The 16976-nt window shown below is 42.0% G+C and overlaps 2 protein-coding genes across 3 annotated transcripts in view; both read right to left on the bottom strand.

The window, feature by feature from the left end:
* Positions 1-4312: 4312 nt before the first annotated feature.
* Positions 4313-11621, bottom strand: tor2a (torsin family 2, member A). The gene is made up of 5 exons (XM_074639479.1): positions 11425-11621; positions 8924-9189; positions 8665-8840; positions 8410-8537; positions 4313-7722 (listed from the first exon to the last, which is right to left on the bottom strand). Exons 1-5 carry the CDS (start codon positions 11543-11545, stop codon positions 7478-7480), a joined length of 936 nt encoding a protein of 311 aa, XP_074495580.1. The 5' UTR covers positions 11546-11621; the 3' UTR covers positions 4313-7477.
* Positions 11622-12743: 1122 nt separating this feature from the next.
* LOC141769944 (SH2 domain-containing protein 3C-like) overlaps positions 12744-16976 on the bottom strand; it is a 46781-nt gene continuing 42548 nt past the window's right edge. For both annotated transcript variants that reach the window (XM_074639477.1, XM_074639478.1), the window contains 3 exons: positions 16827-16938; positions 16524-16730; positions 12744-14708 (listed from right to left, as the gene is read on the bottom strand). In XM_074639477.1, coding sequence (XP_074495578.1) covers positions 14539-14708; positions 16524-16730; positions 16827-16938 — 489 coding nt within the window. In that variant the 3' untranslated portion in view covers positions 12744-14538. The remainder of the gene's footprint in view (positions 14709-16523; positions 16731-16826; positions 16939-16976) is intronic.

The following is a 16976-nucleotide window of genomic DNA, read 5'->3' as shown; positions in this document are numbered from 1 at the left end:
TTCGGAGTCGACTAACACCAACAAATAACCAGCTCCCACCACAAGTCAGACTCCAACACAAACTCCACGGATAATTCCGGAAACAAAGTCTCTGAAACTCAAATCATTCTGGAGGAGGACCTCCAGACCCCCCGCTCTGGTTTCCAAATCCTCCCTTCTTTTCAGGCCTCAAGGTTGGCGAGTGTGATTTGGGTGTATGACCAAATGCCTTCAAAACTAGTGCTAATTGTCAAATGTTGGCATGCTAACAGGCTGAATTAAGATGATGAACCTTGTAAATATTGTTGAAAGCATCAACCTGTTGCCGGAGCACCTGTTGCGATGGGGCCTCACTGTTGCATGCTATGGATTACAACGTTGTGCTCTGTTATGCTATATGCTAAGGGCCTCTCCACACATCCTCCTACACGTTGAGCTTCCACTTTGGCCGTCCCGTCCTCTGCGTCCTCTCCGTCCTGCCGGGGGGGGGGGGGCGGCCGGCTGCAGGAATGCGAGGCGAGAGCTGGGCCCGTCCCAACCGTCCCAAATGACTGCACACACAAAAAAGGATTTAACTCTTTGTCACAATTGTCCCCCCTCACACTCTGGCCTGCAAGAAAAAAAAACAGCACAAGGCTCCCTAAACCAACCCCCCCCCCCCACCCCACCCCCAACCCTGACCCACCCCCTCATTGTATCCAACCCCCCCACCCTACCTTTCTCCTGACCCCGGCCGCGTCCATAAAAGACCCATCAGAAGTATCGCTGGCCACATTTACAAGTGAAAGAGGGCCAATAATGGAGCGGTTAGGGAGAAGAATGAGGAGACAGAGGGGCACTCACAGATGTGGAGGTGGGTGGGGAAGCGGGGGGGGGAGGAGCAGCGTCCCATTGTTGCCACCCCCCCACCCCCGATGGAGGGGAGGAAGAAGGGAGGGCTGGGAAGGGGTGAGGAGGTAAAGTAGGAGGTGAAAGTGGCTTTTTACACCCGATTTGTGATGGGGGGAGCAGAGGGGAGGAAAGAGAGGGAAAAAGGGGGGAAAGTGAAAGTAAGAAGGTGAAAGGAAAGAAGTAGGAAGCTGGACCAGCTTCTCTATCCTCCCTCAACTGTCCTCCTCTTTCTCCCTATTCCCACCGACCCTCGCTCCATCAGAGAGAAGTGAGGCTGGTCCAGCGGTTCTGCAGGGAGCGTGTGAAAACAGGCTCAGAGGTCAGAAGAGGTGTGTAGGCCTATATCTATATATATGTGTGTGTGTGTGTGTGTGTGTGTGTGTGTGTGTGTGTGTGTGTGTGTGCGTGTGCGTGTGTGGGGGGGGGTGGTCATCCCGACATTATTATGTATGTGTGTGTGCGTCTCATTGTCCAGAAGGATGGAGATGGCGATACAGCAGCTGGGGTGAAGAGGCCTCTAAGCTGACCTTCGAACCCCTCCTCTTCCTCACACCGCCTGCGTGGTGGTGCTGGTGGGTGGGTTGTTGGGTTGTTTTGGAGGGTGGGGGGGGGGGTTAATGAAGTCATCACGGCGGGATCGTGGAGAGATGTGGCATATATAGGAGGCGACGGGATGCCGTCAGAGGACGAGGAGATGTTGGCGGGCCGGTCACCTCCAGCAGGTAGTCGACATTTAGACGTTGGCTGAGAGTCATGGTTCATGGTGAAGTTTAGCAGGAAGTTAAAACGTTTACGTTTACTGTCGTCATTTTACTGCGACGAAAAATGACGAGAGAGAGCGACCGGAGGGATGAAGGGCAACGCAGATCCCTGGAAGGGCTTGAACCTGGGATGTTGCAATTACATGGTCAGTGTCTTAAACCTATAGGAACCCCCAAACCAGTCTACAGATCCAGTAAGATTAAGGAGAGCGGGGTCGGTTGGGTTCTGCAGGTTCCCAAATAGGGGGACCAAATCTGTTCCTGTTCCTCACCGCTGAGATCCCACTTCCATCATAATAACAAAATATAACAACCCCATTGAGGAATGCACTAAAAAATGTAATTCTCAAACTTTCACACCTTTTTTTGTTAAAGGTGTAATTCACACTGCACCTTTAACAAAGGTAGAGAAAACGGTAACAACGGATTACAATTTATTCTAGCCCCTTGCTCAGTTCTTTATTTTTATTATTTTCATTTTCTTTATTTAATTGGCTCAAATTTCTCTACTTTATATTTGGTTATTTAAATATTTCAATCCTGCAAAAAACAGTTGCATTAATTAAAAATAGGGTGCTTCTTCCTGCAGCATTCGGACCTGTGAATATGTTTAAAGACATATTTTGAATCTTGCACAACACATCATTTTCACTGTGAGCCTGACAGTCCAGCCTGTGCTTTCAACTTACTATATTCAGCTCTTCATTTATAACCAGAGTAACAATCATTTATTTATAATTTATAAATTATCTAACAGGAAAAGACTTCTAAAATCATCTTCCTTCTGCGTGAACCACGTGAAATGTCCTCACAACCCAGAGGACGTTACATTGACTTACATTCATTTCCGGGAGACTTACCCTAACCCTACCCTTACAAAAACTAACTTTACTTCAAGTTTACTTTATGAAGTAAACAAAGTAAAGTTCAAGTGTAATCCCAAGTATACTTTATGTAATAAGTATATACTAATATCAGTGTACTAGTAGTATACTTGTAAATGTACTACTTCAATACTTCTTGGGACTAAATTGGTCCACTTTTTCGTTTATGAAAGTATACTTAAAAGTATACTCTCCGTAAATTACTAGTTTAATAGTTTTATATATATACTTATAAGTATACTTATAATTTTTCTTCAAGTGAACTTATAGTACTTAGCCAAGTATACTTTTCTGCAAACCTTTCAGTATAAGCCAAGTACACTCAGACTTTTCTGTATACTTGTCAGTATAAGCCAAGTAGACTTTTGTACATAAGTACATAAAAAGTAAACTGAAATCATATTCTCTTATTATAAGTTTAAAAGAAGTTTACTAATAGCACACTTGAATAAACTTCTTTTTTGTAAGGTTAACCACAACCCTTAATTCAACCTAACCTTAAACCAAGTTAATGGGGACGTGCATTTTGTCCCCAAAAGGAAGGCGAGTCCCCGCAAGGTGACTTGTGTAAACAGACTCAGGTTCCCACAACATGAGGAATACAGGCCCACTCTCACACACACACACACACACACACACACACACACACACACACACACACACAGACAGAATACTGAAGACCTCTGACACCTGTTCATTTCCGATGGAGAAACCATTAATTTCCTGCTGAGGGAGATAGCGGTGCTACGTCTCCGTCTCAGAGATCACATCTATTCTGCTTCCTGTTCAGAGCTGACAAACAGCAGCTCCACTCGTTCTCCACCAACAACATGCATCAATACTAACACCAGTTTTCATGCATCAAAGTCACTTTTAAGTCCTGATAAAATACAAAAAGTCAGGCCGATGGAAAAGCTTTTTACCTATAATATAACTTAGTGCAGGAATCAGCAGCCTTTACTATCAAAAGAGACATTTTAGGCAAAAAAAAATCTGTCTGGAGCCGCAAAACATTTGATCATTGAGATGAAGGTAACACAGTTTATAGTCTAAGTATATAGTATATAAGTCTAATGCAGTGAGGGCCAAGGAGCAGATGTACTACAGAGTATTAGGGCCACATTGAGGGAAAAAACATCTGAGATTTACAGAATAAAGTCGTAATATTACGAGAAAGAAAGTCGTAATATTACGAGAATGAAGTCATAACTTTAAAAGAAAAAAAGGTCGGAAAATAATACAAGAATAAAGTCATAACTTGACGTTGAAAAAAGACGTAATATTACGAGAATAAAGTCAAAACTTTACTAGAAAAAAGAAAATAGCACGTGAAATTACTACTTTATAAAATTACTACTTTATTCTCGTAATATTATGACTTTATTCTCAAAATCTCAGATTTCTTTTTTTCCCTCAATGTGGCCCTAACACTCCGTCGTACCATAGATCTACAACAATGATAAATAAAAATGAAAATGTAAACAAAAACCAGTTATTCATTTCCATTTTTAAAAATCCACAGGGAGCCTCTGGAGAGGAGCTAAAGAGACGCAGGTTGCTGACCGCTGACTTAGTGTATATTCCACCTGTTCTTATATTAATAATGACACTCTGTGAGGTTTCTGGCCACTAGTGGTGCTATAGTAAACCTGTCTTGCCTATATAAAACATTGATAATGGACGATTCTGTAAAAACTGATTACATTACATGATGTTTTTTTTTTTAAAATGTGGCCATGCAATGTATGTGTGTTGTGTTGCAATGTGCCAAGAAAGAAGTAGTCCTCAACGTAAACAATGCAGGTTTCAACATCCTTTTAAAAAGCTTCGCAAATGTTTTGAGGTGATGACACAGAACAACAGTTTGGTTGTGCATTTCAGTTTTATTTTTTTTAATTCAAGTTGCATTTGGCTTCGGTCACCACCAACATCCAGGCACTTCAGTGGCTGAAACTGGAAACATAGTGGCCTATATAACTATGGAAGAAGCCACACAAACAACCCTGTAAACACTGTCTGCTTCTGAGAGTGATTGTTGAGGCTTAAAAAGGGAGATCATGTCTTTTATTGGCAGGGTAAGAAGTGGTAATACTGGTAATACTCTCACTGACTGGCCTCTGAAGGCAGTGAAACCTACAGACTAAAAACGACTGATATTTGCATGGAGTCTGGTGGTAGAAAATAAAACACTGGAACCAATAGCTGTACTTGTAAATTCAATTAAGCTTGATTTTCAGAGTATTTTAATAGTCTGACTTGCTGCCGCAGGTCTTCATACAGCCATCAAGTAATACAATCATTAATTAGTTGTAAACAATTCAAACTTGTGGCAATATTTCCGAATTACAGTATTCATTTTGTCTGACAGACTCTTTATCTCAGTGATACATCAGCTCCATTTTTATCCTCCATAGAAGTAAAGTGCACTTAGACATTTTTACATTAAAGAAACTAAATAAAATATCTTTTTTTTTTTTTTACAACTGAATTAAAATGCACTGAGCTGCTGGTGAACTCTGCTTCACCTCCTCCAGTCTTGGCAAAATGAAGTCTTTACTGCCCCCTGATGGCACAACGGAGGATGTGCTGGACAGCAGCAAAGAAGCTGTTTTCAAGTAAAATCTTTCTTCCTTCATTTAAAAAAACTAAAATAGTCTTCCAGAAGACAAATACTTACAGATATGGTATAATACAATACTTATTGTATGTAGTTTGGTACGACACGTTTAATTGAAAGTCACAAGTCACTGGGTTCTTATTGAAGGACTTGTATTGGTACATATCATTATAATTACTGTATATTGTTGCATTATATTTATTAGATTTGGTTCAGCGCCAATGACGGCATGAGCCAAAAACATCTGTCCTATTTCATGAATGTCTCACATGGAATCACATCCCAATCACTGAAACTTGTATTTCTTATTCTAGTGTTTTTGACACTTTCACACAAGTTGAGTCACTTTCCAGCTGTTTTTAGATGAAGCCCAAATGTGCTGTAATCCTGCTAAAATACACATTATCTCAGCTTCTGAAAGGTTTAGGAACTCTTTGCAACTTTGTGTTGAACATAAAGATTTTTTCTCACACAAATTAAAACATTCAGACGTATTAAAAATCAACAAAACTTGTTTGAAACTTTTGATCCCTTTTAGTAAAAAAAATCTATCAGTGAGAAAAGAGGCCGAGCTGCTTTCTACTGCTGTTCATCAACTAAAGATAAGTTCACACTACATGACTTTCAAAGTGTTCACATCTCTGTACTGGTCACACTACTTCCTGTCTTGTAATCAGGAGTCTTTAAGTCGTCGTGGTTTTCACGCTTCATGACTGACCGTTGACACTACATGATCTTTCACCAGGAGGAATCCCAGATGACGTCTCCAAACTACGTTTTGTCACGTTAAAAACACGCAAGAAATATACATTTAATGACGTGATACCGTACACGAGACACATTGCTGATGTTGTTGTTGGTACGTGTTCACAAAGTAGCCTGTTTCCACCAGTTTACACACGTCTGGTTTACTATTTATTCCTCTTGGTACAACAACAACAACAACTTTGCTCCGCATTGCAAATGCAGCACATACAGTGAAGCTTGGTTTATGCTCGCCGTAGTAAAGGCGGTGCGAGGTGCACAAGCGCCAGAAAATTACGTCATGTTGGCTTTTCGCGTGGTGCGCAAAGGCTCCGCAAGTTGAACGGTGCTCTGTTGTGCACCTCTGAATTTTTTTAAGTACGCACCGAAATGAACGCCTTCGAGGGAAGACTGACCGAGCAGGTTGGCCTGTACAGACGACTCTACGACTGTTCATTGAGAGACCACAGGGACAGTCACATTACATTAAATACTTGGAAAAGAAACAGGCAACACACTGTGGGAAGGTTGTGAAAGAATCTGAGAGATCGTTTTGTAAAAGCTAAAAAAAAAGAAGTAGTAATTCAGACTTGGAGGTAAGCGACAGTAATAATTACAGTACACAAATGCAATGTTTGGCGGTACATACGTCAGAGTTTAGTGTTCACTACTGTTGCCGGGCAGCCTACTTTCCTTCCCGGTACCACTCGTTGACTTCTTGCTTATCCACAGAATATTTAGTTTGTACGCCTCCTGGCGTTTTCGGAGCATATTGCAACGAACAACGCGCTGAGCATAAACGCCTCTGTGCATGCTCGTAGTGCGCTTGTCATCCATGGAGACCCGCGCAAGTATAAACAAAGCTCAAGTTCCTGTTGTTACAGGCGACCCCTCTCATTGGCTGTAGCTCGTGGCCGGAGTCCCCGACAGGTCCAGATGTTTAGCATGATAGATATCTGGGATGTGACGGCGAGCCTCTCGGCGAGCGTCTTTGAGCAGCTCACACATGAGAATCGAGCGCCGATTTGTGAGCGCCAAGCCAACGCTGATTTTCCTCTGATCTGGAGCTTTAGTCGGGGAGCTGAAAATCAGGGCTAAAGTCGTGCAGTGTGAACAAGGCATAACAGGTGAGCAAGGCACCGGACCTGCTGTGGACACCAGTGGGTGACCTGTGAGACTGTATGAAGGGTGGTGTTGAGATAAAGATAAATAAATACTGAATAAATAAACTTTAAAACAATTTAACTGATGGCATCTGCAGCTGAGATATGAAAGCACCCTGTACCGAGTTCATATATTAAAGGTAGAGCTGGGTTTGAGGTAGAGCGCTGCATGTCTCCTGGTTAACGCTCAGGGAATAAACTCTCCTGTGCTCACTGTTGGACGTGTACCGACGACGCCTTCAGGGAACCTCCGCATTGACAGAGCTGCTTCCCCTTGATTCCAAGTCCACGAGGCGTCCTTGCTCCAGAGATGCTGCTCCGACCTCCACGTGGGAGAAACCGATCGACTCAGAGATCTGTTTCTCTTCACCGACTCACCTCAGAAGGAGTTTCCCTTTCAGTCCTGAAAAACACCATCAGTTCCCCCCCCCTCTCGGCTCACAGGAAGAGGTTGATTTTGGCGGGGACGCTCTTACAGCCGGTGGTGGAGAAGTAATGTCCCTGGACGGGAGTGTAGGTCATGTCGCCGCCCACCGCCTCCACCACGTCGCCGCGGCCGCAGCTGCCCCGCTGGCAGAGCTGCGAGCGGACGCAGCGCTCCACGTGGCGCCGGCTCAACGGCAGGAAGGGCACAAAGCGGGTGATGAGCTTCTGCTGGATGATGCTGGAATGGAAGAATCCGCCTGGAGAGAGAAACTCACGTCAGTTTCCTTCATCTGACACCGTCGGTGTGTCCGACATGTAGCTCATTACTGTGCACCGCTGCAGAGCGCTGAGTATCGTCTCTAAAACATTATGGTAATGTAATTATTGAACGTAATGTAATTCATAACATTTTACACCTGTTCCAGTTCAATCCTTAGCCCAAATGATGTTACAAATAATGAATACTGCACATCACAATGTCCTCAGTCCAAGGTGATCTCTTCAAGATGCATATTTTATCTGGCCAAAAGTCCAAAAGATATTCAGTTAAGAAAAGCAGCACATTTTTTCCATAATCAAGACTAATTTGTGGCTCTATAAAAGGAATATGAAAAACTACATGCAAACAACGGAGCTCTAAAAATTAATTAGCATAGCTTTGTGAGTGCACATAAATACCCACATTTTTCAAAATAGTTTTCTCAGATTAATGAAAGAGAAGACAGAGCTTTACGCAGACTGTGCACCAGTAAGATATAAAGATTACTACAAGATAAACACCAATTAAACCACTCATGTTTGTAGTAGCGACCGTAAAAAAAAGTGATCAATGATCTTTTGTTATCATTGGAAGAAGGAACATTTTCAATCCGCACTTTGATACGTGACTTTAAAAATAGAAAAACAAAGCGTTGTAGCAAATATACAGTCAGTAAGACACTCACTTTTTGTGCTGTTGTAAACCGTCCGTGCGATGGCGTCCTGCATGTCGATCAGCTGGATCTCCTCTCTGTCCCGTCCGGCCTGCCGGCTCTCCAGAGCCATCTTGCTGATCACCTCCTGTCCTGCTGTGCTGCAGAGAAAACACACACAACACATTCAGAGGCCAGAAAAAACTGTCTTACGCTGACGTATTGTTTGTGGACTTTAACTGGACTTCCTGGATGTCAACGCTAAGTAACGTGTGCATGTGTGCGTACCCGATGAAGACGTAGATGGCCTTGCGGTAGTTAGTGCGAAACACGACATGGGAGGGACCCAGGAAGGGCTCCAAGACGTCGATGAGACCTGGAGGCATCTTCTCCATCTCGTCAAAAAAGAAGACGGAGCGAGCGCACTCCGTCAGGTTCCCCTGCACCCAGCTCTTCAACTCCTTCTGCAAACCAAAGATTTAGATTTAGTCACAGACGACGTAAACTACTGCTAAAATCAAGATTACCACGATGATCCCTAACTCACCCTGTACTGCTTGACCCGGTCAGGTGAGGGGAAGTGCAGAGTGGGGACAAACTGGTGGACGAAGGGGCTGCTCATCGCCGAGCCGTACAGGTGATTTCCCAGCATGGAGCTGACCAGCGTCTTTCCCGTCCCAGAGGGGCCGTGGAAGGACAGCACCAGGGGCCGCTCGGGGCTTTTATTCCGAAGGAACCTCGCCACCTCCTCTGACACGATCTCCTGGGCCAGATGTTGTCCGTAAACATTCTTGTAGAGGTCCCACTCCAGGTCTGGTTGTCAGGAAATAAAGATGTTGTAATGTTACCGACCATCCTCCACACCTCAAATCCCTCAAATGTAATGACTGTACCTTCCACAACTTCCCAATATATGGTTGTCAGATTTTCTTACTCTCAAATGCCAATATGAAACCTCTGGAATACAGCAGTGATGTATTCTAGTCTGTCTATTACCATGTAATTCCCATGCAAGTTACCACAGATTGTTACTGTCACATTTTAAACTGCATATTAACAACACGGTTCAGAGCTTGCAACTTGCAAAACAATGATTTGTTCCAACCTCTTTTACGTGACGAACTGTTAAAACACTGCCTTTAAAAACTCCATAAAATGCTGTGGTGGTCTTTTTTCTGAATTGTTTCTAAAAGACGAGGCTTATTATCTAAGTTTTACTTGATCATATTTCATTATTATAATAAAACTACTCCATTTGGAGTCAAAATCATACAATTTAGTTGTTTTTTTATTGATTTTATACTGTGCTCAATGGTAGAATGTGATGATGCTCAGGGTAAAGGTCATGGCCAAAGGCTCCATTATGTGCACGTAGCCTCCTGTAGTGGATATCAGGAGTATTTTAGAGCTAGATTCACTTTCAAGAGGTAGAAAACCCCATCTGGCACACTTTGGGTATCCAAGTGTGCCAGATGGAGAGTCCTCCTGGTCCTATCCTGACTAAAACCTTTATAGAATCTATGTGCTTTGTGTTATTTATATCTGCTTTGGCTCAGTTGTAGTCGAGGAGTTGCTGAATGAATTCAGTTGCATATCTGTGCACGGCATCATTGCTATAATGGTCCTATCCACTGTCTGATCTAGAAAACAATTTAGGACAGGATAAAAATGTACATTTTTCCTTTGGTTCATCCCAGTTTACTCAGGCAGAGTAACATTCACAATGTTACTGACACTGATACTGTTTTTTGTTTACATTTTCATTTTTATTCATCATTGTTGTAGGTCTATGGTACGTATTAGGGCCACATTGAGGGGAAAAAAATAATCTGAGATTAGAAGAGAATAAAGTCATAATATTATGAAAATAAATTAAAATGTTTAAGAGAAAATAAGTTGTAATATTACGATAATAAAGTTAAGTTTAGTAAAAAAGTTTTATGAGAAAAACAAGTTGTAATATTACGATAATAAAGTCATAATACTATAAAGTAGTAATTGTACGTGTTATTTTCTTTTTTTCTCGTAAAGTTATGATTTTATTCTCGTTATATATATATTACGACTTTTTTTCTAGTTAAGTTACGACTTTATTCTCGTAATATTCTGACTTTATTCTGTAAATCTCAGATGTGTTTTCCCTCAATGTGGTCCTAATACTTCGTAGTACATTGTCTCTTTAACCCTCACTGCATTAGACTTATATACTATATACTGAGACTATAAACTGAGTTACCTTCATCACAGTGATCACATGTTTTGCGGCTCCAGACAGATTGTTTGTTTTGTCTAAAATGTGTCTTTAGCTAGTAAAGGTCGCTGAGCCCTGGTCTGAACCCTGGTCTGAACTAGGTCTGAGCCCTGGTCTGAACTAGGTCTGAACTAGGTCTAGAGAACCACTGAGCCCTGGTCTGAACTAGGTCTAGAGAACCACTGAGCCCTGGTCTGAACTAGGTCTAGAGAACCACTGAGCCCTGGTCTGAACTAGGTCTGAACTAGGTCTAGAGAACCACAGAGCCCTGGTCTGAACTAGGTCTAGAGAACCACAGAGCCCTGGTCTGAACTAGGTCTGAACTAGGTCTAGAGAACCACAGAGCCCTGGTCTGAACTAGGTCTGAACTAGGTCTAGAGAACCACTGAGCCCTGGTCTGAACTAGGTCTAGAGAACCACAGAGCCCTGGTCTGAACTAGGTCTGAACTAGGTCTAGAGAACCACTGAGCCCTGGTCTGAACTAGGTCTGAACTAGGTCTAGAGAACCAGTTTCCATAAACCTTCTTCAATGTTTATTAGTCACTTCCGGTGTTACGCTAACTAGCATAACAGCTAACTAGTTAACTAGCAGAGCAGGGAACTAGTTAACTCTTCGTGAACACTGTGGACTAAAAACACCAGTTAGTTAACTCTCTCTGCACACCAACAAAACATGTCACACGTGTTTAAGCTATTGGACAAATCACGTGTTTCACTTTCGCTCTGTTTAGCCAGTTAGCTTAGCTTAGCTAGCTAGCACAGAGCTAACAGTGCGCTACGTCATCATCAGTTCTTACCTCTGATATTCGGCTTGAAGTCGCAGTCGCAGCTCTCTGATATGCTGCAGTAAAGTGCCTGAAAAACGCCACAAACCGGATTAAAAAGATATAAAAGCAGCACAGACAGGATGGCCAACATGTTGGCTGCCTGCTGGCAGACAGAAAACACTGAATAGACCTCCTCCTCCTCCACAACGACGACCGGTCAGTTTGTAGTTTTTATACTTCGAAGTAGACGTCCAGACACACGTAACGAAGCGACAGAGGGGACTACATTTCCCAGAAAGCACCTGGCACTAGGCGTAGTGTGTGGGACACGTTGGAGGATCACAGTCCAAAATAAAAGCACAACATCTGGAACATGTTCTTTTTATTGCTGTATATGCAGTATTTTATTAGAAATATATTCAAATAAGAATTTATTCAATTATACTGGACATACTTGCAAAACGTAGTAGAAAAGAATAAAATAGAAACTTTGGTGTAATAGCAAAAAACTGCTGTTTTATTAGCAAATAATTCAGCGGAAAATAAACTTTTAGACACATATATTAGACATTTACATTTGTAATGAAGTGTAATCGTGTACAGAAATACAGAATAATAAAAATAAAACATCATAGAAAATGTCATTTATACAGTAGAGGGTGCAATTAAGTGTATTTTTTTTTGTATTTATAGAAAAACTGAACTAAAGAAACTTTGTTTGGTTTAATTCAATTAAATTTAATTTAATTTAATCAAATAAATAATAAAAAGCACCTGGCATTAGGCGTAGTGTGTGGGACACGTTGGAGGATCACAGTCCAAACTAAAAGCACAACATCTGGAAAATGTTCTTGTATCGCTGTATATGCAGTGTTTTATTATAAATATATTCAAATAAGAATTTATCTAATTATATTGGACATACTTGCAAAACGTGGTAGGAAAGAATGAAATAGAAACTTTGGTGTAATAGCAAAAAAACATCTGTTTTATTAGCAAATAATTCAATAGCAAATAAACTTTTAGACACTTATATTAGACATTTACATTTATAATGAAGTGTAATCATGTACAGAAATACAGAACAGTAAAAATAAAACATCATAAAAAATGTAATTTATACAGTAGAGGGTGATATTAATGTGGTAATGGTCAATTAGGGAACCATGGTGAAATTAATTGTATTTTTTTTTTTTGTATTTATAGAAAAAATGGCCAGATCGGAAAAACTGAACTGAAAAAACTGTTTAATTTTATTGTATTTATTTATTTTTTCATTCATTCATTCATTCATTCATTTTTTAATTTATTATTATTTTTTAATTTATCTATTTATTTATTTAATGTATTTATTTATTTATGTTATTTATTAATTATTATTTTTAAATTTCCAGCCATGACACATGAGAGTAGGGGTAATAAAACTTTTTTATGGCAGCACATCTGCTATCTGTTTTAAGGTTGTTGTGATAAACTTACTGCATGCTCCTTCACAGCTACATTTACGATCAGACCATCTTGCACCAAAACACGTCAGTTTGAGACGTCAGATTTCATAACACCTCGAAGAACATTAAAAAAAAAAAATCCCAAATGTCTTCAAATAAGTGAGAGGATGAGTGTGACAGTTTCATCCAATAAACTGTGACAGTCAGGTAAACATGTTTATTTAACATTTCACATTTCAGATAAATATTAGATATTATATAAGGTAATAGAAATGCTCTGTACCTGTGTGGTTAGGGTCAGTTCAGTAACTCCAGTTCACATAGTGATAATGAGAGATATGTGAGATATTGTGAAGAACTGCACAGCTTTCATTTTGAAGGAAACAGGAAGAAAAAGAAAAGTTCTGAACTGACCCCAGCACTGATTACATTAATCATTTAAATTAGAAAATCCTAATGATTAACACATAAACATAATACAAAAAAATGGAAATGTATATACAATGTTATTCTGTTATTGGGTTGTACAATATGACATACAGTTGGTAAGAGTTATTTAAGGAAGGTCCAGCCTTCAGGCAGACATAAAAACATCTCTAACAGACCGAAGCACGGCCTCGTCTTCATCAAAACATCTTCCTGTTGTCTTTTCTGCAGAATAAAAGCAACAGAACCTGTTGCACAGTACCGCTTATTTACACCGATATCTTCCATTCACATTTTGGTTCATTGTGGGACAGATGAAGTCCTCATATTAAATAAAAGATGCTGGAAGGATCAAGTTGCTTTCTGACTCTGGCAGTTTGAAACATTAACGTCATGCAAATCCTCCGTAAAGGAGCAATATGTCAGCTCTAGTCTGATCGTGTCGGAAGTTTTTCGGCCGATTCAGCGTGCTGAATGTGGGAATGAGTGGTATGAAAGTGGTCGGTAGACGCTGCTTTGATTCATGTACGTATCATAACAACGTCTTGTATATCCTCCGTCCTCGGTCTTCCTGTTTCCCTTTATGAATGATGAATACAAACTACCGCCGCCTGCTGGTGTGGTGAGTTATTTCCTCTCACGCAGGCGTCTTGTCGGCCAAGACCACGGCGACGTGAGGCGATGCGACAGTCGGCCTTCATCGCCACTCGTTCTCTGATGTCGTGTTGGTTTTTCTGGGCCTTTACGTGAACGTTATCTCTGTTGATCCAGTTGGTTTGCTTGCTTCCATGGCTGCAGAAGGCTTTGTTTGAGTGCCACTTTGTTTCATATGTGGCAACGGGGTGTTGAAATGGTCAGTGGACGTGATCACACCAATCCAAAACAAAAACAGACGTTCTGGACCGGAATGGAGAGGTTGTCGGAGGAGCCAGTATTTCAGTTCAGCATGTTTCCGTAATCTCTGATGACATATCATGGTCATTTTATGATTTATTATAATAAATATATTACATATTGGTCCTTTAAGAATATAGATGTTGGTGGTAAATGAGAATAAAGTGAGTTTGTGAGAAAACAAAGCACTGAAACAGGAGCTGTGATGCTACTCGACTGAACATTTTGCAGCGTCTTGCTGTTGCATCTTTAGTCCTCCAGGGAGCTGTACTACCTCACTCTTCCAGTGCCTCCACCATCATCTGCATCTAGTGTTGTCTGAGCTCACCACCGGATAAAGAAAATTAAAACAAAGTCATTAACAACAGGTCTGGGGTCAGCGCGGTCTGACAGGCGGCTCCAGCCTGTTGGACAAGGCGGTCAGCACCTGGTCAAACTTGGCGTACCGGAGAGCCTGGCTCTCCTCGGCTCCCCTGCTCCCCCACAGCAGCCTCATCTGGAAGTCGGTCAGGAAGAGCTCCAGGACCTCGGCCTGCTCCTGGAAACCTGCGACATCAACATCAACAGCAGAGTTTACAATCGGTACCAACCCATGTCATACTCTCTTGTGAAGGAGGTTAAATAACGCTCCAAAGTTACGCTACATTTTGGAGAGGAAAAACTGTCATGACCATTTTCAAAAGGGGTCCCTTGACCTCTGACCTCCAGATATGTGAATGTAAATGGGTTCTATGGGTACCCACGAGTCTCCCCTTTACAGACATGCCCACTTTATGATAATCACATGCAGTATAAATGTGTTATTGTCTCCTATTCTAAAATGGTGTATTTGAATATTTCTGCATACTGGGGTCCCTAAACAGTCTTGAATCACATAAACAGTCTATCACTGTAAAGCTGAGACTCTTGTGGATCCAATGAGCCCAACTGTATTCATGTGTGATGATGCTAGTCCCCATAGGAGACATTTCATTGACCTCACTGTATAAAATTAACTGTGGTGACCTCTAGGATAATCACAGCCTCATGAAACTTTACAGCCACAAACTACAGACCTAGAGCATTCAGAGGATGGATGGATCAGACTAGAGACCTAGAGCATTCAGAGGATGGATGGATCAGACTAGAGACCTAGAGCATTCAGAGGATGGATGGATCAGACTAGAGACCTAGAGCATTCAGAGGATGGATGGATCAGACTAGAGACCTAGAGCATTCAGAGGATGAATGGATCAGACTAGAGACCTAGAGCATTCAGAGGATGGATGGATCAAACTAGAGACCTAGAGCATTCAGAGGATGGATGGATCAGACTAGAGACCTAGAGCATTCAGAGGATGAATGGATCAGACTAGAGACCTAGAGCATTCAGAGGATGGATGGATCAAACTACAGACCTAGAGCATTCAGAGGATGGATGGATCAGACTAGAGACCTAGAGCATTCAGAGGATGGATGGATCAGACTAGAGACCTAGAGCATTCAGAGGATGGATGGATCAGACTAGAGACCTAGAGCATTCAGAGGATGGATGGATCAGACTAGAGACCTAGAGCATTCAGAGGATGAATGGATCAGACTAGAGACCTAGAGCATTCAGAGGATGGATGGATCAGACTAGAGACCTAGAGCATTCAGAGGATGAATGGATCAGACTAGAGACCTAGAGCATTCAGAGGATGAATGGATCAGACTAGAGACCTAGAGCATTCAGAGGATGGATGGCATTCCTAGCTAGATTGACAGTAAGGGGGTTTCTGAGCAGTTTACACACAGAAGTGCTCGCCATCCAATCGTCGAAGAATTATGCAATTCTTGCAGAAATCTCCAAATGTCAAAACGTTTTTGATCTCAAATCACAGCATGGCTTTTTCTATGGTGTTCCTCAAGGTCTTGGTGTCTTAATGTGGTATTTTGGAGGGATTATTGATCATTTTTATCAATTCTCCAGTGGTAAAAAAATGGTTAAATTTAGCAGCAAATCTGTGTAACAAATGGTATCAACCCAAAAATTGCTGCAACTATTTATGAGACATAATAGAGCATGGGGATGACCATCATATACTTCTATCATAATGGTCTAAACCCTTATACGCTTTTACAATTTATTTTTACGTGTTTATTTCTGATTTATGACTAGAACAACTTGACACACAGTGCTGAGCAGCGTCTCAAATTAATCTCCAGGTTCTCAGCTTTCAGATGATGTACACCACTTCTCTGTGACATCTACTGTTGACCTGCTATCTCCTCCTAAACACCCCCTGGACCCCCCTAAAAAAAGACATCTAGTGGTAACTTATTCAATCTAATGCAGGTATAACGTCCCTCTGATCACCAACCCACCAAGCAGCCTCTCACCTTGTAGTTTGGTCTCAGCGTTGGAGCGGTAGATGCCCCCCAGCTGGGCGATGGTCCTCGCCGCCCCCAGGTGGAGCATGACCACGTCCACCCCGACTTCCACCGTCTCCCACGGCTCTGTCCCCTCACCCACCGCCATGCTCTTCTCCAGCAGAGACAGGAGTGGTAGGACGTGGGGGAAGGTGGTGCTGGACAGTGGACAGCTCTCTGGAGGACAGACACACAGACACAGTCAGTGGGTTTTTTGTTTAAAGGGAAGTGTGCGCTACAAATGGGCCGTGAAGGACGACCCCCCATCCCTACCTCTGCCGTCGTTCAGACTCTTCATAAATGGCCTCAGAGTTTTCTCGTAGAGGATAGCGCCCTCTGTGTGTCGCTGCCGTAACGCCGTCCAGGTCTGCTCCAGACGGGACACCTGAGGGACAGAAAGACATCACCATTAAGACCTGGCAG

The sequence above is a fragment of the Sebastes fasciatus genome, chromosome 6, assembly GCF_043250625.1.
Source record: "Sebastes fasciatus isolate fSebFas1 chromosome 6, fSebFas1.pri, whole genome shotgun sequence".
NCBI lineage: Eukaryota > Metazoa > Chordata > Actinopteri > Perciformes > Sebastidae > Sebastes > Sebastes fasciatus.
Note: the sequence above shows the minus strand (reverse complement) of the source record. Positions and strands in the feature narration are given on the sequence as shown.

Coding starts and splice junctions, on each gene's coding strand:
- tor2a (XM_074639479.1), bottom strand. CDS start 11,545: ATGTTGGCCATCCTGTCTGTGCTGCTTTTATATCTTTTTAATCCGGTT. Junction 9,190..11,424: donor CTTCAAGCCGAATATCAGAG/GTAAGAACTGAT, acceptor CCTGACAACCAG/ACCTGGAGTGGGACCTCTAC. Junction 8,538..8,664: donor GCCATCTACGTCTTCATCGG/GTACGCACACAT, acceptor TTTTCTCTGCAG/CACAGCAGGACAGGAGGTGA.